At 38.3% G+C, this 25,819-nt stretch overlaps 1 protein-coding gene across 1 annotated transcript in view; it reads left to right on the forward strand.

Moving 5' to 3' along the window:
* Positions 1–25,547, forward strand: part of LGI1 (leucine rich glioma inactivated 1) — a 35,052-nt gene extending 9,505 nt beyond the window's left edge. Inside the window, exons 3-8 of the mRNA XM_056130412.1 lie at positions 8,932–9,003; positions 9,107–9,178; positions 17,356–17,427; positions 20,328–20,497; positions 20,747–20,911; positions 24,052–25,547. Of these exons, the coding sequence (XP_055986387.1) occupies positions 8,932–9,003; positions 9,107–9,178; positions 17,356–17,427; positions 20,328–20,497; positions 20,747–20,911; positions 24,052–24,887 (1,387 nt within the window). The 3' untranslated portion in view covers positions 24,888–25,547. The remainder of the gene's footprint in view (positions 1–8,931; positions 9,004–9,106; positions 9,179–17,355; positions 17,428–20,327; positions 20,498–20,746; positions 20,912–24,051) is intronic.
* Positions 25,548–25,819: the final 272 nt, after the last annotated feature.

Below are 25,819 nucleotides of genomic sequence, written 5' to 3' on the forward strand. Positions count from 1 at the left end.
CAGAGGAATGAGACCTGTTATTGTTACTGTTTTTGGCATATTGAATACACCACAGGGAGCTTGCCAGGCTCTGCCTGTGCGGGCGGGATACTCTCGGTAGTTTGCCGTGCTCTCCGAGAAGTATATAAATATATATTTCTCTCTATGATTTGTTGCCTAATGTCTGAACCCCATCAAATATGGTGTGTTAATTGTGGAAAATGGGAAAGAAGTGTCTTATGATGTGCCATGTGATCTGGAAAGCGGCCTAGAGCTTGGCGGCAGTTGGGTAGTGGAGGTCGGCTGCCAGGGCTGGGTCCCTTGGGGCAGGGAGGGCTCTCACCCGCCCATTCTGGGGCGCCTGAGTGAAAACAGTCTGGTGCGGACGCTGGTGGCACTGTTACGGGAGCCTCATTTTATGCTCCCTTCCGAGAGAAGCAGTCAATGAGTTCTGAAGGGTGACCAATGAGGAGATTATCTGGTGCCGGCAGGGGGTGGCCTATGGGTGTGATCCCTGGATCTCTCGAGACTGGGGGAAGCAGGCAGAGGATCTTTGCTCCTGGGTACCATTGAGCCCAGAGTGTAAGGTCACAAAGTTCCGCATTACCTGGGTTCTGTGGGACTTCATTCATGCTTGAGGCTCGGCCCGAGCGTCCAGAAAGCAGTCTGAAGAATAGAAAGACTCACGTAATAAGAAGTCTGAGTGACTTCCCTTACTCACTTTACTCACATTTTCTTTTGTGTGTATGTTAGGACTCTCAATCTTAGGAAGATTTTGGAAGACTTTGCATATTCTAAGGAATATACTCTGGGCAAAAGGTATTCTAGATTTGCTGCAGGTACTTGGTGGATCTGATGGGGCTAAAAATGGAAGCACAGCCTCATCATGGCTGTTACCAGCTGCAGGGTGAAGACCCTGCCAGAATCCCAGCTCGTTTACTTTGCTTTTCTCATTTCAGTTGCTATTTTAATTGGAGAACAAAAAACCTATACTGAAATGTTTGCTTGGGGATTAAAGTTAATAAATGTCAAGTTGTTAAAGACGAAGCCTGCTATAGACTAGGCTTCTGACCATGGTTTTACAGACCCTGGGAGATGGAGACTGAACTAATAAATCTGGGAAGGTGTGCTGTTGATTAGTTATCATGAGAAAGGAAAAAATTACATTGTCCTGAAATAAAAGATAAAGGCTATAACGCCCAAAGTGTGGGTTCATGCTTAAAATTTCAATAGTGAGCATGCCTAAAATTGTCCTAAAGCAAACCATGCAAAACAAAAATCTGGTTTTATTCTTGCCCCTGGTTCTGAAAAAATATGGCCTTAGATAAGTCGCTTAGTTTTGGCATGCCTCAATTTTCTACCTGGTAAAAAGAGGGATTGAATCACATTCCTCTCTGAGCCTTTTTTGTGGGGTAGTGGGTGGGGTTTGGGCCACACCCACATTAAGGGGTTATTCCTGGCTTTGTGCTCAGGAGTGACCCTTGCTTGTGCTCAGGGCACAAGTGTGGAGTCAGACATTTTTAACTGGTATCAGCCACGTGCAAGGAAAGAACCTTATCTACTGTACTATTTCTCTGGCTGTCTGAGATTTTTACCCCTCAGAACTTATGTGAAGCAAAAGTCAGGCGATTTCCCATCAACCCCAACTGTGGGCTATCTGAATTAATCAATCCTTAATTCTGCTTAAGATTCAGCTGAATTACTTTGAAAAATTTTTTTGAGGATGAGTTAAAAAATGAAATAATGTATGATGTGTCATGCTTCCCTGTATCAATAGCATATTTTAAAATATTCAAATGTCAATTATTTATGTGGCACATGTACTAAGAATGTGTGCATTAACTAGAATGACTCACCAGCCTATTATTAATTATCATTCAGCCAGCCAACCCTATTCTTTTGATTAAAGGAGACTATTATTAACAACCAGAGGGTCTAAATGATTTAAGCTAAACCAGATCTAAAAAAAGATGTGCCCCAAATCTTCTACCTCTCTAATCGGCACATCTTTAAAATATTTGTGAAATATGTAAAGAAATATATATATATATGTGCCTGAAAATGTGTGCACTTGTGAATGCACACTGCCCATGGCTGCCTTATTTCTTGAATATTGCCCATATCATTCTCTTGAACAGGTAACAATCCCAATACACCTCAGTTTTCTTAGTAGTATAACTGAGGTTTGGCTAGAGAACCTTCACGAGATCTTGCATCCCTAATATTATATGTCCATGTCCTTTGTTCAGATATTCTTTAGAAGAACAGAAGATACGCTCATACACATTATCTCATATATTTATTATAATCTTCCATGAAGTTTTATTATTATAATTCCTAATTTAACAGATTATGAAACAGATTTATGACTGTTTAGAAGCCAGATTCTCTATGCTGTAGTTAATCAACATTGTCTCTCACGTAGTAATCAGATGCTAAGTGCTCTGTCTTCTCTTTTTCATTCATTGTGATCTTCCCTGGGTGGGGATTGGATGGAAGAGCCCTCTAAATCATTTCCCCTTCATAACCAGGAACATTTTCTCTTGGTTCAAATACAACATGTAAGCCACTCATGGACCAAAGATAATTCTGATGGAAGTCACGATATCATAGATGACTAGAGAGAATCTAAAGAAATAAGTTCACTAGAGAAGTAAGTTCACTAATTTTTGTCTCCAAAATCTCCTTTTGGAGATAAAGGATATTTTCTGAGAATGTTTACTCCTTCCACTTGGCCAAACAGAAGGTGTAAACATGGAAGGATCTATAGACATCCTTCTCTATCACTTCTGTATCCTGTGCAGGGCCCATATCTACTCATCCACGAAAAAATCCTGCAGGGCCCCGGGCACATACTCAAGCAACTGTTAAGTCTGCAGTGGTCTCAAACTCTCATAATCCCCTCCTTTGGAACAGAGAGAAAAGACTTGCTGAAGAACAAAAAGGATTTAGGCAAAGTAGGGAGTACAAGTCAGGCTACACGATTCCTTTTGCAGTATGCTCCTTCTCCCCTCCGAGAAAAAGGTGGAGCATGGGTTGCTGGCTCATCTGTTTTGGCATCAAAAGAGGCCCCTCCCAAATCTTTTTGTTTTCTGGACTCCCATTTCTTGCCTCTTGGCCGTATGTGGGACAAACAAAACATCAACATCCTTCTAGCAAATCCAGGATCCCAATTTCTGATCCTCTGATCTTTCCTTTCTTTTTTGTTTTTAATTTTGCTTTGGGGGCCACATCCACCTGTGCTCAGGATTTACTCCTAGCTCTTTGCTTAGAGATCACTTATGGCAGAACTCAGGGTACTCTATGTGATGCTGGGGATTGAGCCTGGCTCAGCTGCTTACAAGGCAAGTACTCTATCTGCTGTTTTATCTCTCTGGCTTTTCCTTTTCACCCTTACCACCAAAACATTCTCAAGTTCATGCTAATACTTTATGCTTCTTTTGAGTTAAATACCCATGGCCCTAACTTTTCAATTTAACCAACTCCTCTAAAAAACTGATTGCAAGTCAGAGTGATAGTATAGTGGAGTAAGGCATTTGCCTTGAACACTGCCAACCTGGGTTCAATTGCCGGCACCCTATATGGCCCCCAGAGCCTGCCAGGAGTGATCCCTGAACACAGAGCCAGGAGTAAGGCCTGAGCACTGCTGGGTGTGGTGATCTCTCCCCAACAGCATTTTTACATTTCTTTACTTGAAAGTAATATTGATTTACATGATTTAAATTTGACTTTGAGACTGCCTAGATGATTAACTCATTTAAAAGAGAGTCTTCCTTTTTTTCCTTCAATTTTTATTTAGGCACCACAATTTATAATATAGTTAATAATAGAGTTTCAGGCACGCAATGTTCCAACACTACCCCCACCTGTCTCAGTGTCTCTCCAACCAATGCCTCAAGGTTCCCTCCCACCCCTCACTCCTGCTCTTGAAAAACTCATTTTTCAAAAGGACCGTTATTTAATTTTATTTCTTAAATCCATATAAGGAGGGAAGGAGATTTCTCAAAAGCTTGTAGCTCCTGCCTTATATGCATGAGACCCTGTGTTAGATCCCTAGCACTGAAACTCCCTCCCAACTTGAGCACCCCCTGCCTCCCCACCCCCCACCTCCCCTGTAACACTCTCAGGTGTAACTCCGGTTACCAGTTACTGCTTCACCCTAATACGACTGCATCACTGGGTCCAAGCACCTGGCAGACCTGCATGGCAGACTCAGTATTGCAGAGGTGGTCCTGAGCCCTCCAAAACTCCTGGAGAAAAAAGAAATAAATCGTTACAAGCTGACCAGTATATTTTTTTATCATTATTTGTCAGAATATGGGTACCAAGTCATTATGTGATCCTTTACTTAAAGACTACCATGTTTGTGAAAAGGGCACTGAACTAGGAGTCAGACCTTACTGGTTTGAGCAAGCTTTTGTCCTCTCAAACTCAATTCTATCAAACGGATATTAATACCTGCTCTACTATGTTCCCAGAGTCATTCCGAAGACCAAATAAGACAATCCAGCAGGAGTCTGACTTGTGCACTATTCTGAGGGTAATAATCATTTAAAGAATAGGCTAGCATGGCTGGAATGACAGTTGCTATGTACAACCTTCCTAAATCTCTTTCTTGGTAAAGAAACATACACTTGATTGCAAAGGGGAAAAAAAAGTCTCCACTCCTCCCACGGTCCTTTTTTTACTGAGGTCAAACATATTTCAAGGAATCTATAAAATAGCAGGGATCAAAGTTTCACTCTCTTTATAGAACATGATCTTTTTAAGTCTTTTTAAGTCTGCATAAGGTAATGAAATGGATAGCCCACTCAACTATATTTAGAATGGATGTATAAATTTACACATTCTTGCCCACGGAATCCTTATCCATAGAAAACTGCAGCTGAATTTAGAATTGGAGGACTAAAATATTCGTTATTGTCTGAGTCAGGGGAATATTTTTAGCTTTTATAAAGAAAGATTTTAAATTTACATAAAAGAAGAGGATACATATTGTAAGCATACATTTTCATAAATTTCTAATTGGCTTATTTCGAATGTTTTAAATTTCATAGGAAAATTGAGAAGAAAGCACAGTAAATATTCTCTGTAAATGCATTGCTTCCTCCATTACCAACATCCCAGACCAAAGAAGGACATTTATTACAATTAATGAACCTACATTATCACCTAGAAGTCACCGTGCATATTAGAGTTCACTTATGGTATTGTAAATGTATAGTTTCAACAAAGGTATAATGACATGTCTCCATTGCTTTGGTATCATGCAAAGTATTTTGTTGTTTTTTATTTTTCTCAAGGGTCACTCTTGGCAGTGCTCGGGGAGATTTGTTCAGGATGTCAAACCTGGGTCGGCCACATGGCAGGCAAACCACTTAATGCCTATCTTGTCTCTCCAGCTATCATACAGAGTATTTTAATTTCAATAAAACCTCTGCACTGTATCTATTAATCGCCCCTCTCCATAACTTTTATTTTTTTTAAACGAAGTGAACTTCTTATAATCAATCAGCACTCAGGTCAAGAAACACTATCTTTAACCCAGAGATACCTCTTGTTCCTCTTTCCAATTACCACCTACCTCCCAGGGCAACCGTTATCCTGCCCGCATAAATTAGTTTTGCTGAATTTATAGTTCATGTAAGCACAACTCTATAGGACGTTCTTTATTATGGTGTAGCTTCTTTTGTTCTGCTTCGGTTTGTAAGATTCATCCATACTTTTGTGTGTGGTTGTAGTTCCAGTCAAAGGTCTCAAGTTAAACAAATCTAGTTAAACACATACTGTACACCAGGAAATGTGTTCAAGGATGAGGTTACAAAGTCAAATTTGGTAAGTCCCTGTTAATGTTGTAGTGACAAGAAATTTAATGTTAAGTGAATTCCTCCTTGTTTAACCAATATTTATTCAGTTTCTTCACAATTGGTAGATATTTCAGCTTAATTATTGATTTATCCACTATGGGAGAAATATTAGAGTTGCTGGATATAAGCAATGAACAAACATAAAAATTCTAGCGGAAATACTCTTCTTATTTTCTGACAAATGTGAACAAGTTCTGCCCAGTAATTACCATTTCCCACTCTGTTTTGCATCTGATTCAACATAAGGGGAGTTAGGGACAGAAGCTATTTCTTCTGGTGACTTAGAATCTGTGATTATAAAGTCACTCATCCAACCATGGGTCACTTTGCAAAGAAGTGAACATGAGAAATTATTTCTTTGTTTCTATTCCTACTTCACTCCATTCTGTACCCAAGGTATTGCTTATGCAGATGAAACAAAAGTCTGGATCCTCAGGAAGCTTTTGGATATTATCCTAAGGACCAAAGAGAATACATTTTATAGAACTATAAAGTGAGAAGACTATTGCCAAAGTTGTCACTAAAATTATCACTGTCACTGTCACTGTCCTCCCATTGTTCATCGATTTGCTCGAGTGGGCCCAGTAATGTCTCCATTGTGAGACTTGTTGTTACTGTGTTTGGCATATCGAATACATGATGGGTAGCTTGACATGCTTTTGCCATGCGGGCGAGAGGGGTGGAGGAATCAAACCCAGGCCCCCCGGGTAGGCCACGTGCAAGGCAAACGCCCTACTCACTGTGCTATCACTCCAGCCCACTAAAATTATGAAACTTAGAATTTTTAAAAATAAATATTGGCATCTGATCTATCTTATTTTTCTTTAATGTTGACTTTTCAGAGTCTAGTGAATTATCTGAAAATAAATCTAACACATTGAAAGAAGAAATAAGAGAGAATCCATTGTCACTCTAAGACTTCTTAGGAAGAATTACAAAATATTATCTAGCTTTGTTTGATTGGTTCTCCTTGCACCCCATTTTTTTGAAATTTAAGGTATATACAAAAGTAAGGTAAAGGTAAAGGTAAAGGCCCTTCCATTGATCGTCGATTTGCTCGAGCGGGCCCAGTAACGTCTCCATTGGAGATTTTGTTGTTACTGTGTTTGGCATATCGAATACTCTCGGTAGCTTGCCGGGCTCTCCGAGAGGGGCGGAGGAATCGAACTCGGGTCGGCCATGTTGGCCGCTTGTAAGGCGAACGCCCTACCCGCTGTGCTATCGCTCCAGCTCTGTTTAGTAAAAGGTAAAAAGGTAAAGGCCCTCCCGTTGATCGTCGATTTGCTCGAGCGGGCCCAGTAACGTCTCCATTGGAGACTTTGTTGTTACTGTGTGGCATATCGAATACTCTCGGTAGCTTGCCGGGCTCTCCGAGAGGGGCGGAGGAATCGAACTCGGGTCGGCCATGTTGGCTGCTTGTAAGGCGAACGCCCTACCCGCTGTGCTCAAATTCACTCCCATTCCCCATATTTCAGCTTCAAACATTATTAACTCATGCACTCTTCATCTCAACTCCCTGCTGTCTCCCTTTGATTATTTTCAAGTAAGTCTCAGATGTTAAATCAGTTTTTTGTAATGTTCAAAAGTGAGATTCCCCTAGATTATTTTTGCATTGGTTTTAGTTTAGTTTAGTTTTGCTTTTTGGGTCTTACCCGCTGTGCTTACTTTTGGTGGAACTTCGAGAACCACATGTAATGCATGGTATCTAACCTGAGTTGCTGTATGCAAAGCAAGCACCTTGTCTGCTATACTATCTCTTGGGCCCCATATATCACTAATTTTAATTCCCTTAGCTAACAAGTTTAAAGAGGTGAAGTCACTATGGTAGATAATAGTTATTTTTAATCCTTAGACTTCAAATGTAAAAATGTTCACTATCGGGGCTGGAGAGATAGCACAGCGGGTAGGGCGTTTGCCTTGCACGTGGCCAACCCGGGTTCGATTCCCAGCATCCCATATAGTCCCCTGAGCACCGTAAGGAGTAACTCCTGAGTGCAGAGTCAGGAGTAACCCCTGTGCATCACCAGGTGTGATCCAAAAAGCAAAAAAAAAAAAGTTCACTATCATAGAATAATGAACTTTATAATGAAATGATTTGTCTGAGATATAAAGTGTCAATTTATGTGAAACTTTTGATCTCATTCCTAATTTAGTCAGTGATTACAAGGGGAACATAAGGTTCCTGCAGATAAGTACCTTACCATATAGTCTGAATATCACTTAAGTTCTTTATAAATTTGTGTTCAGTAACTTGTTTCAACTTGAATCAACACTAATGAGTAAATCTGTAAATTGATACTCACTCTAAAATAGTAATGTCTTGTTTTATTTTTACCTATAATCACTTCTTTTAAATATCTCAGGCAGAAAACAAATTTTACAAGGAATTCACAAAGTATGGAAACTGCTGGTTAATATTCCTTTTATCAGTAGTTTTTAACCAATAACTCTTAAGTTTTAAAGTTGCAAATAAATGTGTTTAAATCAAAGTGTCCTTTTCAACCATTTAGTAATAAGATGGGTCTAAAATTCCTCATAAGCCTCCTCATTTCCCATCTAAAACCTGTTCTATTGTTAAAGGAAGCTGCTTAATGTTCACTGAGCCAGTTGTAAAGGTTTATCAACTGTGAGCTTTCACAGCACAGATAGATGTCCACAGGCTTGAATCTATTTTTCTAGATGTTGACATTGTTTTGTCTGGACAGAATATTCCAGTGGTTTCTAAAACAAGAGGAAAGGATTCTGTGTCTTTGTTATAAAAATTTATAAAATGTTGTTTCAGCTTCTTCAATATTTGTCTTATTTTTTTCTCAAAATGTTACCTAAGGTATGTGAAACATCACTTTTGGGGTGGAGATTGGAGGGTGGGGTTAGGGTAACCCTATATACACACATCCACTTGGTGAGAAGGCCATTGGGGGTTTTTAAAACTTGCAAAAATTACCTGAGAAAAATAATCGTAGAAGGAGGAGGGGTTAAAAAATTACTGTAGAAAACTGACAGTCAGGCATTTTCCATATGCAACTGCCACTTGACAGAAAATCTATCAGTTTAACCATTTTCATTGTATACTTTTCCTGGGCAGGTTATTCACATCGAACTCCTTTGATGTGATCAGTGATGATGCTTTTATTGGTCTTCCACATCTAGAGTATTTGTAAGTAAAAAAAAAAATCTTTGTTTTGAACATAATGATTCAGGACAAGTACTAGCAGTTTCCAACCGCTGCCTGACAAAAAAAAAATTGTAACCTGTTACAGATTTATTGAAAACAACAACATCAAGACCATTTCCAGACATACTTTCCGGGGATTAAAGTCTTTAATTCACCTGTAAGTATGAATGTTGGTATTTTTAAGCTTGCCAATCTATAATGTTGTTTAATGACCTCCAACTTCATAGTTATCCTTGAGAATTTCAGAAATCCAAATTATCTCTTCTTATGCACCTCTACCATCTCTCTTCCATCAGTGTGTGTCAAAAATTTATTATTTTCGGGGCTGGAGCAATAGCACAGTGGGTAGGGTGTTTGCCTTGCATGTGCCCAACCTGGGTTGATTCCCAGGATCCCATATGGTCCCCCAAGCACTGCCAGGAGTAATTTATGAGTGCAGAGCCAGGAGTAACCCCTGAGCATCACTGGGTATGACCCGAAAAGCAAAAGAAAATTATTATTATCAATATGATTTGCCTAAGCCATAACTAAGGAAATAACCTTAATTGTACAGGAAATTGTGTCACTGAGGTAAATTTTTTATCATCTATATGGATTGATAACTCAATAGTTTAATTTGATGTTTATTATTTTTATTTTCCTTAACTTCATAACCATCTAAATATACACTATTTAGATGTTATATGTAAACAGTACCTGGGCAACTTGGTTATAAATGAAACATTTAATTACTGAGCAAGGGGAAATTTTACTTCCCGAGAAGAATTCAGAAATATCTCTTACTGAGTCCAAGTTCCTGTAGCTCAAAAACTAACACTCTAGAAAGAAGAACTATGTGATAAAAACAGTTTTTTTCAAGGACTAGCAGCCTAAGGAGATGGCGAATTTGTTTCCAATATCCATCTTACTCTCAATCCGGGGTTTGGAATTGATAAAAGCACTAGCAGTCCTCTGCTAGAAGTGAGAGCAGAAAAGAGTAATGTGCTGGTGGGTGAGCAGGAGATCCAGTGATACAGGACCTGCTGGCATCTGGGTCACCGGGGCACATCGACCTGTTCTTTGCAAAATTCAAGATAAACTCAGCTTTCACCATCAGCCTATAAAATATCTTCTATATAATATCATCAGGGATAAAATGTCTGTTGTTTATTATTTTCTTTCAGTGCACAGTTGGTTCCTAGTTTAATGCTAAATAAGTTGGCAGAAATACCTCTTAACAATAGGGGAAAGACTAAAACAAAGGGTGAGAAGAATATCTAGAAATTCTGCTCACTTCCATGTCTTGAGACATGTTTCCCAGCTCATGTGGCATGATGTTGCAGTTGAGAAACCCTGAACAGTCTGGACCAAATAATTTGTATTTCCTAGTCTTCCCCACTCTCATACAAATTCTTGAGTATGTGTGTCTGCACACACAATCATGCAACACACATCCTCACACACTTTTACACCAATTACACTTTTAATCAAACTAAAAATGCATGCGTGAGAATAAATGGCTACTATCATTTGTTAAGTGCCTACCTTTATATTGTTCATTATGCTTTCCATGAATTTTCTTTTAGTCCTTTCGACAGTCCTGCCAGATAGGGACAATAATTCCCACTTAAAAAATGAAGAAAATGTCTTGGATTGGCTATATGACTCATGAACTGAGCAGTTATGGAACTATGGCAATATTAAGTTGGTTGCTTAATTGCAATGGCTATTCATCCATTTAATGATTAGATCTTAAGTGTCTGATAAGTGTTATCTCATTAGTGTTAGATAAAGATGTAAGAGAGCCAAGTATTATTCTGGCAACTTTAACCTCCCCCATAACATACCACATTCCCAGTTCTGTTCTAGGGCCCAGCGTGCAGCAAGGAACAAAGACAGACAGAAATGTCAACTCTTTGAGCTTATGTTCTCATATAGTCAGCATGCTACCTCGACCACACCCCCATCTCTACTGCTGTTGGACTGGAAGCAAGGGAGAGCTGAGGGCAAAAGCACTTCACAAAAATAATTATAGCTTCCAAGGCTTCTGTTTACAGTGATTACAATAGAAGTGACATTTTCAGAGTTACTCTGCATGTGATGAAATGTTAATACAAAAATGAGTCTGTGTAATAAATGTTAAAGAATTGGCTCTCAGAACCAAACACTGCCAAAACTCAGTTTCAGACAAAAATAAGTAAAAGAAACAAATACATGGAAAGATGAATGGAACTTCATGACCTCCCTGAATTATATCAATCTCATTCAACGTGACCTCTCTCCAGAGCTTATCATCATAAGGGCTCAAAGGAAGGACAGAAGGGGCTGGAGAGATAGCACAGCGGGTAGGGCGTTTGCCTTGCACGCGGCCAACCTGGGTTCAATTCCCAGCATTCCATATGGTTCCCTGAGCACCGCCAGGAGAGACTCCTGAGTGCAGAGCCAGGAGTAACCCCTGTGCATTGCCAGGTGTACCCAAAAACCAAAAAAAAAAAAAAAGGAAGGACAGAAGACTCAAATGCTATCCTTCCCAGGAACCTCTAGTCTAAGACCTGCCATGCTCTTCAATTCAACTCAACTGACTTCCTTTCAGTTCAAAGGCCTAGGACAATTCCCAGGGTCCTTGCACTCACTACAAGGGAGAAAATTGTCTCCCTACCTTACCTCAAAGGAAAGAAGGGAAGAATGAGGAAAGAAAGGAAGGGATGAAAGCAGGAAAGCAGGAAATAAGGAAGGTAGTAAATAAATAAATAAATAGACAGGAAGGAATGGAAGAGAAAAAGGAGAGAAAAGAGATAAAGGAGTAAGAATGGAGCAATTTAAATAAATGTCCTCAGGGCTAAGGCTCAAAGGCCTTAGGATTGTTTGAATGTGTAGAAAAATATTTGGGGCAATTTTTTTGTCAATCTATAAATTTTATAGACCATTTACTAGTTTGCTTGGCCCTGTAGGGGTACAAAAGACATACACAGTTTCCAATCTCAGAGTATCTGTGTGTCTCCAATTGTTAAAGAAGCCAGTCTTTATTTCAGCTGTCACAATGCCATGCATGTAAGAAACAAGATAATGGCTGAAGGTAAGCTCTACAGACTCTCTGGGTGCACAATGAATTTACCCCTTAACAGAAGTGTGAGTCTAAGCAGGCCACTTAGCATCTTTGTACTTTAGGTTTCTTGTGTGTAAAATTGAAGTGACCATAATCAGCTATAAAAGCAGTCAGGGGCTAGGACCATACTTAGGAGTGCTTAGGAGTCCTATGGTAACTATAAGATTAAATGAGTTTGCTTATGTCGGGTATCCTGAACAGTCTGGTATCCAGTAAACACAACTACATAGGAATATATAAAAATGCAACAACTAAATTCTATTGGTTCTGAAATAGGATCCCAAATGTTGCCGTGTATTTATCCCCATTAAATAATTTTTTATGAAATGGAAAAAAAAACTATACTTGAAGCTCAGCAAATTCAGTGAGACACCAACCCAAGCTGTGAATCTGCATTGCAGGGATCTGGGTGGGCTCCAGATGGCCGTGGGTAATGCTTTCGTAGCAGCAGAGCCCCGCAGCACTGAAACAAATGTGCTCTCTCAGCCAGTCTGGTTGTCCAGGAAAAGACTTTCCAGTAGGTTCTGCAGTCGTGATCTGATGCTTTCTCAGGTACAATAGGAGGGTGCCAAATTTGAGGGAAAGAATCTATGGGAAAGACTGTCTGCCACTGAATATGCTTTATGCTACTCATCTCATCTTTAGGCAGTTTGTTTCCTGGACATTTTAAAGAATGCTTCTAAGGTGGAGTCTGTATCAGTACCTAGAAATGATACTGAATTGAAAGTTTTGAGGAACCTTCATGTTGCTTTGTAATAATTATCACAGGGAGGCTAAGATGAGGGAGGATACTTTGTCATACCCATGCAACATGGGGTGAGTAGGGCTTTGATCTTCTCTCTAACTCAGAGTCTTGGTTCAAGGAATTTAAGAGAATGGTCTTCTGCTCATTTCTTATTAAGATTTGTGCTACTTTGGAGGGGACATTCGGGGGCACAGGCAACACTGTCAGCCTACTCCTGGCTCTGCACTCAAGGATCACTCCTGTGGGGTGGGGGGGAGGAGAGGGGGCTCAGAGAACCATTTGAGGTGCTAGGGATTGAACCTGGTTGCCTGGATGCAAAGCAGGTACCCTACCCCCTATTGCACTGGCCCCCAAATTTGTGCTGTTATCCACTCTTGACCTCACTCATTATCTTTCTTTTATTCATTCAATCAGTTTTAAGTTAAGGGTGCACTGGTGATACATGGAACCCACAGGGAACCCGCAGGAACAATTCCAAGCCTGGGCTACTCTAGTTCTCAATGCCCCAGAAGCTCAAAGCATGCTGGAAAAAGGCAGCTCCATAGAAAAGCTCATCTCTCATCATAGGCATGGACATCATCTGACCACTGAGATATTTAAAGTCTTGGCTCATTCTCCAGTCTGTAATCTCAGAACTTCATGATTACAGACAAATGATTGACAAGACCATTACACAGAGAGATTCTACGCTATGAGGACCCTTTAAAAAATTCAATTTTATTCTTTGTTTTTTTAATGAATTTAAAATGGCTGGAGCGATAGCACAGTGGTAGGGTATTTTCCTTCTACGCAGCCAACATGGCTGACCCGAGTTCAATTCCCCCGCCCCTCTTAGAGAGCCTGGCAAGCTACCAAGTGTATCTCACCTGCACGGCAAAGCCTGGCAAGCTACCCGTGACGTATTTGATATGCCAAACACAGTAAAAACAAAGTCTCAAAAAATGGAGGCGTTACTGGGCCCGCTTGAGAAAACCGAACAATGGGAGGACAGTGGCAGTGACATGAATTTAAAATAACAATACATTTATGTGGCCGTCCCAGGTTCAATTCCCAGCAACCCATATGGTCCCCTGAGCACCACTAGGAGTAAATCTTGAGTGCAGAGCCAGGAGTAACCCCTGTGCATCGCCAGGTATAACCCCAAAAAGCAAATATTAATAATAATAGTCATAATAATAATAACACATGTACTCGAATAAAAATTTTCACAACACAGAAATTTGTGAAGGAAAAGTAAAACATTCTAAAATGTAAAAGAAGAGATCTTCTTCCAGACCTTTATGCACCTTCATGCACCTATAAACATACCTTCGTTCTTTCCCATTTAGATTACATTTCACATACTATTCTCCAACTTTATTTTTTCCATTTAGGTATAATTTCACATCAAATCAAAGCGATCATCCTCATTAAAAAATCTCCATCAAAATATTCCATGTTGCATGTGATTCATAATTTTTTCAGAGTCATTAATGAAACTATAAGTTGTTTCAAATTCTTAGATAATACTACAGACAATACTGAACTAAATATCTTTTCCCAACTCTGCAGTCGGCCTCTACCATGTTTCTTCACTTGAGTACCACAGAAAATTCTTAATTGGCCACCACTAAGATAAATATGTGAGCATTTCATATGAGCATTTCATGTGAGCATTTCAAGGGATGATCATCCCTTTCTACGAATCTGCACTGGAAGTCCTTTATATCAGGGGCCTCTAGTACATCTGTGAAGAATAATTCCTGGACAGTCAGTATTGTTTCCCTAAAACTTGCTGTCCAACTGTAACCTATAACACCACTGCCTCCCAGGAACTTAAGGAAGTTGTTTAACTCCAATTCTTGGGCCCAGCCGTGCAGAAGCTTTCCTCTCATTTCTGAGTCTTAGCTCTTGTTTCTCCTTTGTTCTTGTTTTTGCTTCGTAATGAAAAACAGGCCGTCCTACTTAGTCTACCCCATATCAAACCTGAATACGAAGCCTATCTGAATTCCTTCAGATCGGCCCACTGTGAGTCAGTAATGAATTGACTTTGAAAAGTGGAACAGAGAATGGGCCCCCATTTGGTACAGCAAACTCATCTATTTCTTCCTCTGGTGCCCCTAAGGAAGCCTTGCTGTACCTCTTAACATAGTCCTGCTGTTTCTTTGATTTCCAGGGTGAGAAACTCCCTGTCACAAAAAGCCAGCAGGAAGCTTAATGCCTCATTCTCCAGTCCTTTAAACTAGCCTGCCTTTGTCAAGCCAACCCTTAATTCTATTGAATTTAAAGTCCTCCATATTGTCATACAAAAATACTGTCTTGTCCTGGAAGCCACATAGATCCAAGTCTGTGACTCACCAGCTGCTGCTGTGGCTTGCCTTCACTTGAAGTGTGTGGCACTTAGAGCTCTCATTTTTCAGGCAGGAACTCCAAAATTTACCCAATATTTGAAAGATCCACGCGGTCAGCAATGCAAACGAGCTGCTTCTTCTGTATAACCCCAGAGGTAGCAATAATTCTAGACTTCTATGTTTCATCATTTCATGTCTTCGTACCTACTTTCCTATTGCCCAGTTTCCTCCAAGTTTGTGTTTCGCTTGCATAGCTGTTTGAGTTGGTTTCTAGGAAGAGATGTCCACTTAGGAAACATTTGCAAGAGAATTTTACACCAGCAAACAAATCAAGACTCATAATGAGTGGCTCTGGACAGGTCTAAGACATCAGGATTTTTCTTTTTTCAAACAACTGCCAGTAAAATGACTTATGGAGACACAATCTTGAATAGATCTCTTCAGCTACATTTTACTATGTTTTGAATGTAGATACTCATAGAGGTTCATACTTGTGATCACTTTTAAAATGCTGCTTCTTGGCCAATATATACACAGAAACCCCTTCATTTCCCTCCTCCTCTTTCTCCTTAGTTGTACTTCATTGAAAATAGTCCTGATGCCAGGGATTATCCTCAGTCTCATTTACTTTATTCCAACAATCTTATGAGATGAGGTATTGTTAGTTCCATTTAAAAATGAAAAACTAAGTCCCAGAGATTTATAACCAAAGTCACACTGCCAGTAAATAGTGGAGTCAGCATTCAGACTGAGATCAGATGACTCCAAAGCCATGCCCCTCAGCACATAATAGACCGTTATTGAGTTATTGAGACAAGAGCATTTTTATTCAGTTCCCATGCTATGTTTCACATTCATTGAAAAACTTTTCTTTAATCAAGTAATAATTTCTAAAACTCAGAAAACACAAACAACTTAAAAAACTAATCTTTTAAAACTCTTAGATTTTTGCTTTTGAGAAATCACAAACTATATGAGAAAAAAAGGCAAGATTTTGAAGCATTTTAAAAAGCATTAGAAAAAAAAGCATTAGAGAATTTAAAAGGACTTTGGATACCAACAATATAAATTCTTTAGTTTTAGTGTTTCTTATATAAAAAAACTCCTAAAATAATCATATAACACATAAGATGATATATATAATTATGATTAAAAATTAAAAGTTACTAGATATAGCCTGCCCCCCAATATAAAAGTACGTAGAACCCTTTTCTATCATGCAGTATCAATTCTTTATTACATTTACATTTTGCAGAATGTACATGTTTTCTTTAGCTTCATACTATCAAGACTATTTTCTACTTGCTAACCTTGATTAGAATAACTTTAGTGATTCATGGAAAAAGAGAGAGAGCAATTTGGGGGCAAAAAAGAAAAGAATGGAAATAACCAAAAAGAAGAAAATAATTGGATAGATGAATGGATGGCTATTTACAAGAAAAATATTTTCTGAGGTGTAAAGAAAGCAAAAAGGTGAAAACACAGTAAGAGGTGCAGTATTCTTGGAAAGAACAGATTTGTGTTTCCCAAATTCTGGAGCTGTTGATACGTTAGTTGAATGTTGAGCTATTATCTAGAGCAAGTGAAAGGAAGAGAAGAAAAGGGACAGTATGAGGAGAGAGGCATTTAGGTCAGTTAACCATCAGCTGGGAGAAATTCCCTGGACTGGAAGGTCTGAGACTATGACTTTCATATTCTGTTCTAAATAGGAAGATCTATGTTCAACCATTATCTTATTATTGGTGTTATTGTTGTTGATGTTTTGTTTATTTATTTATTTATATTTTCTTTTTGGGTTACACCTGACGATGCATAGAGGTTACTCCTGACTCTTGCTCAGTAATTACCCCTGGCAGTGCTCAGGGGACCATATGGGATGCTGGAAAACGAACCCGGGCCGGCCGTGTGCAAGGCAAAGGCCCTACCCGCTGTGCTATCGCTCCAGCCCCTGTTGATGTTGTTTTAACCATGATACATGATGGAGATATATATGGAGAGTTCAAAGCAAAAGGGCCAGTAATTGAAAGAAGGATTCTAAGTAGTATCTAGGAAATAAAAGTAGTTTAACATAGTCTGGAAAGACAAAATGCACTCATAACTAAACTTCATCATATAGCACATTTATTAGCTATATTTTCATATAATTTTCATCACTTTTTTCTTTCTTTTTTTAGGAGCCTCGCAAACAACAATCTGCAGACACTTCCAAAAGACATTTTCAAAGGCCTGGATTCTTTAACAAATGTGTAAGAGAATCTAAGAAATTACTCACTAATTCATTAATTTGCAATCGTTACAAAAATGTATGTATGGCATGGCTAGTATAAATTTTAATAGACTAAAATTAAATTGGAATTTTAAAATTTAAATGAACTTAAAATTTACTTTGACTAATGTTTACATCTTCTATGGTACTTATTACTAGAAATTCTAAAGATATAGTGCTTAGACATTCCTTTGACAAAATGTGTTTCTTTATGTGAGTCAGTGATAACAAGGAGCGTCCAGAAAAGAGAAGGCCCAGACAGAAATTTTAAGGTGCCTTTTTTTTCTAAGGAGATGCAGGAAATGGGGTTACAAAGAAAAAACATAAAGGAGTCTGGGAAACTGACAGAGGTAGATGAAAGGTTACACCCATGGGTTTGGTCAGTCAATAAAGAGAGCGCGAAGGGGGGAAGGGAAGAAAGTTTGCCTTTTATCATTAGACAGAACAACAACTCTAGGCTTAATCCCCAGGAATTTGGCTTAAACCCCAGGAAGGGAATGAACTTAATTATTTTTGACCCTTTTTCAAACAAAAGTGCTTTCAAACTTTGACTTTTAAGCCTCAGAGTAAAAGATCTTTGCAAGGAATTTGTATATTTTGCTGTAAACGAAGCAAGTAATATATGTCTAACCCTCTCAAAGCCATTTAGTTTATTTAAGTGCCTTCCAGGACAATAGAAGGATATTTAAATGCCATAAAGTAGAATACAGGAACAAATGAAAGGAAGTATGAAAGCAAAAGTTTATTGTTAACGTACTTTGCTATAGAAAATATGTATATCCAGAACAACTTTATTAACTAAACAACTTGAGTCAAGTAATTTTTGTTGAACCCTATATTTAACTTCCAATCAGTAAATAATGAGAAACTTTCTTTGTTCCTTGCAGTATGGCTCCCACCCTCCCTGCCAATTATCCCAATTCTTGATTGACGGCATATTTTCAAGAGTTTCAGAATCAGGATACTTTCAAGGAGATCTCCAACAGACCAGTTACCTACTCTATTTACAATAGTCCAAAAGAGTTAACATTCACTATTCTGAATCAGAACATTTTTGGGAGACGACGTCAGTTCTGAGAATGTCTTAAAAGTTATACAATATTCCATGACCAAAAGTTGAGGATACATCTTTTTGGGGAACCCTTTGTCCCATTCTTGTGTCAAACTAGACCCCATTCTAGCAAAAAACAACAACAAAAACCCAAACATTAGAAATGGCCTTATCTCTTTAGGAAATCCTGCAATGGGTTTGGTCTCTTGGATCTACTCTGATATCACCGAATTAAAAGAAAAAGTACAGAAGAAGTTGCAACTTGGTAGATTTATTGGTTTTGTTGACTTGTATCCCCTAAAACACATTCTGAAATTTTGAAGTATTTATAATGACTCGAAGGGCTGTCAAGCAGGCTTTTCATGCTGGGAGCCCTGGATTTGATCCTTGGTAGTACATAGTCCCTTGAGCACTGCAGGGAGTGACCCCTGAACAAGAAGCAGAAGAAGCCCCTGAGCACAGCTGATTCTGTTGTGACCCAACTACACAACCTGATCTGCACCCCCTGCAAAAGTATTATTCATGTTCTGGGTGAATCTTAGGAATTCTGTAACTAAGAAGGGTTTTAAGAAGGAGATGCTAGTTATGAACAAAAGCAATGCAAATAAACCGAGAATTTGGTGACTTGGGATCACAGGGAAAATTTAACCTATGCTTTGTAGCTTATTGTGGGCCTGAGCTATTGTATATCTGTGTTGACTCTGTATTGAAGTCATTTCCTGTTAAAACTGAATTTGTAGGCATGGAATAAGTTCAGGATTAATTATATCTGTGAGGAAGAAGAAAAGGAAACAGTTTACATTATTTAATTAAATCTGATACAATAATCACTGCATTCCACTCTCCAGAACTCTCTAGACCTGAACTGTCCAATATGTGTTCACTGAGAACAATGTGTTTCTAATGGAAATTAGGAACAGAACTTTAAATTTTACTCAAACATTAAATAAACTAAATTTTATTTAGTTTTTCAGCTTAAAAACTGGTTTCCAGCTTAATTATTGAAAACTTAATAATTGAAACAATTTGAGAGTGTGAATCTATTTTTTATTGCAAATTTTATTAAACCCAAATACAGATTAGGAGGCCAATGGAGAGAGTTTAGGTGTCAATGGCGTATGCCTCGCATGCATGTGGACCCAACATTGATTCAGATCCCGTGTTTCTGGTAGATTCCAATAATACTCAGACAGAGAAGCACAGTATCAGGAAGCCCTAATATTGAAGCAATCAATTCACTTAATTAATGATTGCTGGAAGTGGTCTCTTAGCTACTCTGAGCACTACCTGGGAAAACAAAAAATAAGTAAATATGTATATATATATACATGTAATATCTGTATTTCTGATGAAATTTAGCTTCCAATTGATATACTGTTAATATTAAATTTGTACTAAACTTCAGCAGCTGTTTAAAAGACCATGCAAAATATCACACTGTTAATTTTAAAATTGTCTGCATATCAGAATATTTGATACATATTGGATTAAATAAGATGTTCCATTAAAATTAATTTTTAACTGTTTGTTTTTAATATGCATACAGAAGTTTAAAAATAAAATATGCGGTTCATATCTATATAGTTTCTTGGACCATATAAATCTAGACTTGAGCTACCTGTGACTTTGAGTGGGAGCAGTTTACAAGGTTTCGATGACTGGGGCGGCCACTCAGGGTACCTTCTGAGAGTAAAGTGAATGATCTCTAAAGTAGATTATTATGAGAGATGATAGGGGAGATTACTATGGTCATTTATTGTCAGAGTGGATGTTATGCCTGAGAAGGAAGGGCCCTGGTATAGCAAAAGCAGCTGGAGTTTATCTTTCAGGGACCTAAGAGGGAATTCATTTAATTGTGACTGTAAACTGAAGTGGCTGGTGGAATGGTTAAGCCATACCAATGCAACTGTCGAAGACATCTATTGTGAAGGTCCTCCAGAATACAAAAAACGAAAAATCAATAGCCTCTCTCCCAAGGATTTTGATTGCATCATTACAGGTAATATATTTCACCTCATAAAATTAAAATAAGGACCACTTTTAAAAAAAACATGTGCAGGAACTGATATTCTTATGTAATTACATTTTTAAAAATATTCAGAACTGTTAAAATGTCATGTGCTTAAAAGCAAAGTACAATTTCATTTTACTATTTCTCTAAAATAAATATATCTCATGTATATTTGAGATCTGGCCAAGAAAGAGACATTAGCACTCGGTTACTGATCATTATCTTCTATTTTTGCAGAATTTGCAAAGTCTCAAGACCTGCCTTATCAATCACTGTCCATAGATACTTTTTCTTATATGAATGATGAGTATGTAGTCATTGCTCAGCCTTTTACTGGAAAGTGCATTTTCCTTGAATGGGACCATGTAGAAAAGACCTTCCGGAATTATGACAACATTACAGGTAGGAGGGTATTTTGAGTGGAAAATCTTAAGATTGAGTTTGACCTCCTACTTAGACCAAGGGCAATAGGAAAAAATGAGTGGTATGGGGGGACAATACTTCTGATAAACTTAGAGTAATTAGAACCACAAGTTTAAGGTAAGGCCTAAGTAACCTGAAATTGTTTCCTAAACCATAATTTCCTCACTTATAAAATGGAAATAATAATACTTAATTCAGAGATATTATAAAGTAATGAGATCAGAACATATATTTAATAATCAGTCCAGGACCTAGCTTAGTAATATTCATTGAAAGTTGAATTATTTTTCTTCATTGAAAAAGCATGGGGCTAGGAATCCATATGGGTGCTAATTCATGTTCTGTCACAAACCAACTAGGTAAGACCCTGACATTCAGTAGGCTTCCCTTTTCCTTACCTACAGAATAATGATGTCTATGACCAGTAAGTCTCAAACTTTGTTGTCCTAACATTATTTCAACAAAGTGTTAATGTGGAAGACTGTGACAAAAACGTCTTTATGCTCCAATAAATTTATAAGCCCTATCTCCCTCATGCAGATTCTTAATAATACAGATGAGACAACTCTGGAAATCTTACAGTAAGCAAACCTCTTTCTAGTATTGTGTTGCCTTTAATTTGATCATGAAAGTTTTAATTTTGTCCTATTAAAACTTTTACTTAAGTGATCACATAAGTTTCTATGTCAACACTTTCTAAGGTTTTAAGTCATAAATAAAAGCATGGAACTCTCTCTGAAATATTTAACTCTGTAGAAACTCTAATACCTTTGAATCTTCTCCTAATAACACTGAACCCTCCACAGGGAAGGTCACCCTTTCACTAAGGCTGAAAGGGTCATAACTGAACTTTGCTTATTGTCATCAGCCCCACTGCGTGAGAGATCAAGACATATCTGGGGCTTTCTTAAGACCGAAAAGCAATATCAAGGGATTTTTTCCAGGTGAACTGGTAATAACACAAGGCATTGGTCAAGGGCCTTGGACTGTTCAGTGGTTTAGAGATGAGATTACTATGCATATCAAAACTATCTGCGTCAATACTATTATAAACATGTGATCCAAATGATAATAAGTTAAAAGTAAGTTTGCTAAAGAGGTGGCATAATGTGAAGAGAAGGATGGAATCTTGGATCATTGGTGAAAGGACACTGACATTGGTGGGAGATTTGGAGCTGGAACATTGAGTGCCTGAAACTCTGTTATTAAAAGCTCTGCAAATGAATAAATGAAATAAAGGGATCTCCTCCAAATTGAGACTGTCCCAATTACCTCCTTTTGCTCATAGAGGAAGATTATGCTTCCTTTCTCCTTTAGCTCCCCTTGGTTTTCATTACCCTGCAGCAGAACTTTGAGAGTGTAGGTCAAGTTCTTACTATTCAGTTCTTCAGTTGCTTTGTATGACTCTTAGATAAACACTTTAAAGGGAAATATACTTGCAGACTTCCAGAGGGCACCATCTACTCCTGACGGACACATGTTTAAAACATTTATGGTAACTATTTTTTCTCTCATCACAGATATTTCTAACCCATCATGGTGTTCTTTCTTGCAGAGTATAGACAGAATCCTCAACACATTTTCTGGGTAGTCAGAATCAATCAATGTAGCACATGGTTGAAATTTTGTAGTCATCCCTGCTCTACTGCACCTGCTCATTGTACAAAAAAGGAAAACTGATTCCCAGGGAAGATAAGTGATTTATGAGGTTATAGACTCAGCTGAATTCTTAAATGGGTCACAAATAAAATAGTTTTGCTAATGGGTCTGACCTATGAGTAGTTCATGCTGACCATACTGCTTCTGAACCCCTAGTTTCATAGTCAGAAAAGCTTGGGGTTCAGATTTTTCTATTCTTTCTCTTTGGATTTCTAGATTCAAACTTACTTTAAGAAAGCAAAATCTATTGAGAAATATAAATTTCTTAAAAAAAAACAGAGTAGATGACTGAGAGATCTCATATCATTTTCTGTGATTTTCCAAAGTAACTTTAAGGAACATCATTCATGGTTGCAAATTCTTTTATCGTTTTCAAGGATTTCATTTCTTTCTCTTCTCCCTTATTACCAATCTAAGCTAAAATTTCAGAAAAATGACAAGTGGCATCTCTTTCTTTTCTCAGGGGAAAATGAAATTAGTTCACTCTTACAGCAAACCAATTACAGGTAGGGCCAGGGATTATACAGACCAAGGCTCAAGACTTCATGAAGTTTCTGAACCTTTTGGAATCTTAGCCCGAATTAAAAGTTCTGGAACACTTAACATCTCCCAGTTAATATCCTGGGTTAAAAGCATAAAGACATGGCCTGAGCAATAGTACTGTGGGTAGGGTGCCTGCCTTGCACATGGCCAATCCAGGTTCAATCCCTGGCATCCCATATGGTATCCTCAAGCACTTCCAGGAGTTATTACTGAGTTTCAGAGCCAGGACTAACCCCTGGGCATCACCAGGTGTGTCCTGCCTCAAGAAAGACAGTAGGAGACCTGGGTTTAAATCCCTGTCTGCTCTCACAAGCAGCACTGAACCTCTCTGCTTAACTGAGAAAGGGAACAAAGTATTTATATAAAAATTTAGGATTCATGTTTTAGGGGACCACCTCTGGCAGTGTTAAAGGGCTAACAAATGGGGATAACTCCTGACAGGGCTCAGGGGACTAAATGGGGTGCCAGAGATAACTGTGTGCAAGGTAAGTACCCTAGCTGTTCCATCTCTCCAGCACCATAGGAGAAATTTTAATGAGATTATTCATCAAAACACATAGTAAGTTCTCAAGAAATGCAGATTCTCACAATGATCATTCATTATGTGTCAGGGAAAGCAAAGCTTCCTTTCAGTGAGGATCAAGAGGAGAAAGCTCAGATTGTAGCTATATGTCCCCAAATATCTAGTGCAGTTGGACGTAACATGACAAGTCAATTGGGGGTAACTAAGTTCTATGGGATAGAAATGTGCAAAACTTTGAGGTTGTGCTGCTAGGGGTCTTGATTAGCCTTGCCTAATCAACCAAAACTAACTTCTCTCAGGCTGATTTTGGTAAAAGTTGCATGGTCTCAGTTGCATGTTTACAGACTCCCAAAGAAGATGACCATCCAACTAATCTCTCTTTGTCTTTTCTCAGGCACGTCCACTGTAGTGTGCAAGCCTATAGTCATTGAAACTCAACTCTATGTTATTGTGGCCCAGCTGTTTGGAGGTTCTCACATCTATAAGCGAGACAGTTTTGCAAACAAATTCATAAAAATCCAAGATATTGAAATTCTCAAAATCCGAAAACCCAATGACATTGAAACATTCAAGATCGAAAACAACTGGTACTTTGTTGTTGCTGACAGTTCAAAAGCTGGTTTTACCACCATTTACAAATGGAACGGAAATGGATTCTACTCCCACCAGTCCTTACATGCATGGTACAGGGACACCGATGTGGAATATCTAGAAATAGCCAGACCACCGCAGACACTCAGGATGCCTCATTTAATCCTGTCTAGTAGCTCCCAACGTCCTGTAATTTATCAGTGGAACAAAGCAACACAATTATTCACTAACCAAACCGACATCCCTAACATGGAGGACGTATATGCTGTAAAGCACTTCTCAGTAAAAGGTGATGTGTACATTTGCTTGACAAGATTCATTGGCGATTCCAAAGTAATGAAATGGGGAGGCTCCTCATTTCAAGATATTCAGAGGATGCCATCAAGAGGATCCATGGTGTTTCAGCCTCTGCAGATAAATAACTACCAATATGCAATTCTTGGAAGTGATTATTCCTTTACTCAAGTGTATAACTGGGATGCAGAGAAAGCCAAATTTGTGAAATTTCAGGAATTAAATGTTCAGGCACCGAGATCATTCACCCATGTGTCTATTAATAAGCGTAATTTTCTTTTTGCTTCCAGTTTTAAGGGAAATACACAGATTTACAAACATGTCATTGTTGACCTAAGCGCATGACACCCAGTTCTGTGGCTGCCATCAGAAACTTTCTACAGTACCTGATCCGGATGAACTCAATGCATGATGACTCTTATCACATTCGCAAATGAATGCCTTTCAAACATTGAGACTGCTAGAACCAAGCACTACCAGTATCTCCATCCTTAACTGTCCAGTCCAGTGATGTGGGAAGTTCCTTTTATAAGACAAATTGAATCGTGTAACTGTTCTTTGCAGTGAAGATGTGTAAATAAGTGTTTAATGGTAAATGTTATTCAAAAAGAGAAATATTAAGATGTACTTTTCCATTTATTTATTCATGTGTTCAGAAACAACTGCCAAATAAAATGTTTACATTTTCTTTCATATCCCAAAGGTAATTATTTATAAGAGTTGTTTTATTTTTGTGATGGTATGCCGAGGAAATAGTTTTATACATCTGGATATGTTGTTCTATTTGGATCAAGAATTTCTGCTGTGAATAATGTATGAAGATGAAACCCTGATACTGGTTACCCATAATTTATGAATAGGTTCATCTGCTAATTTTGAACATTCTAATGTGTTTCAAATAGCTTTTAGGAATGCTTTGAAGTGAAATGGTGACAAATTAAAAGCTGGGTAGAAAAAATTTCCTATTATAAGAAGATTCATTTGAAATAAAGAATAGTAAGAAGACTCCTTTTCTGTCTGATAGCTTCAGTTAAACTCATCATTCAGACAACATAGGAAGCTGAAGTAGAAATTTGAGATTGAAAAAAACACTATTCAGGTGTTTTCTTTAAATGTGTGACTCTAAAATTATCCAACAGCTAACACCATCGTATAGCACTCACTTCAAATATACCTGATATAAAGGCTACATAATCTGATCAAGGGTGCTTCACTTTTAGTGGGTGTTGATGCCTCCTTGACATGTTGCAGAGTACCTGTGAATCTTAGATTTGATT

This window comes from Sorex fumeus, unplaced genomic scaffold, assembly GCF_029834395.1.
Source record: "Sorex fumeus unplaced genomic scaffold, SorFum_2.1 ptg000078l, whole genome shotgun sequence".
Classification (NCBI taxonomy): Eukaryota; Metazoa; Chordata; class Mammalia; order Eulipotyphla; family Soricidae; genus Sorex; species Sorex fumeus.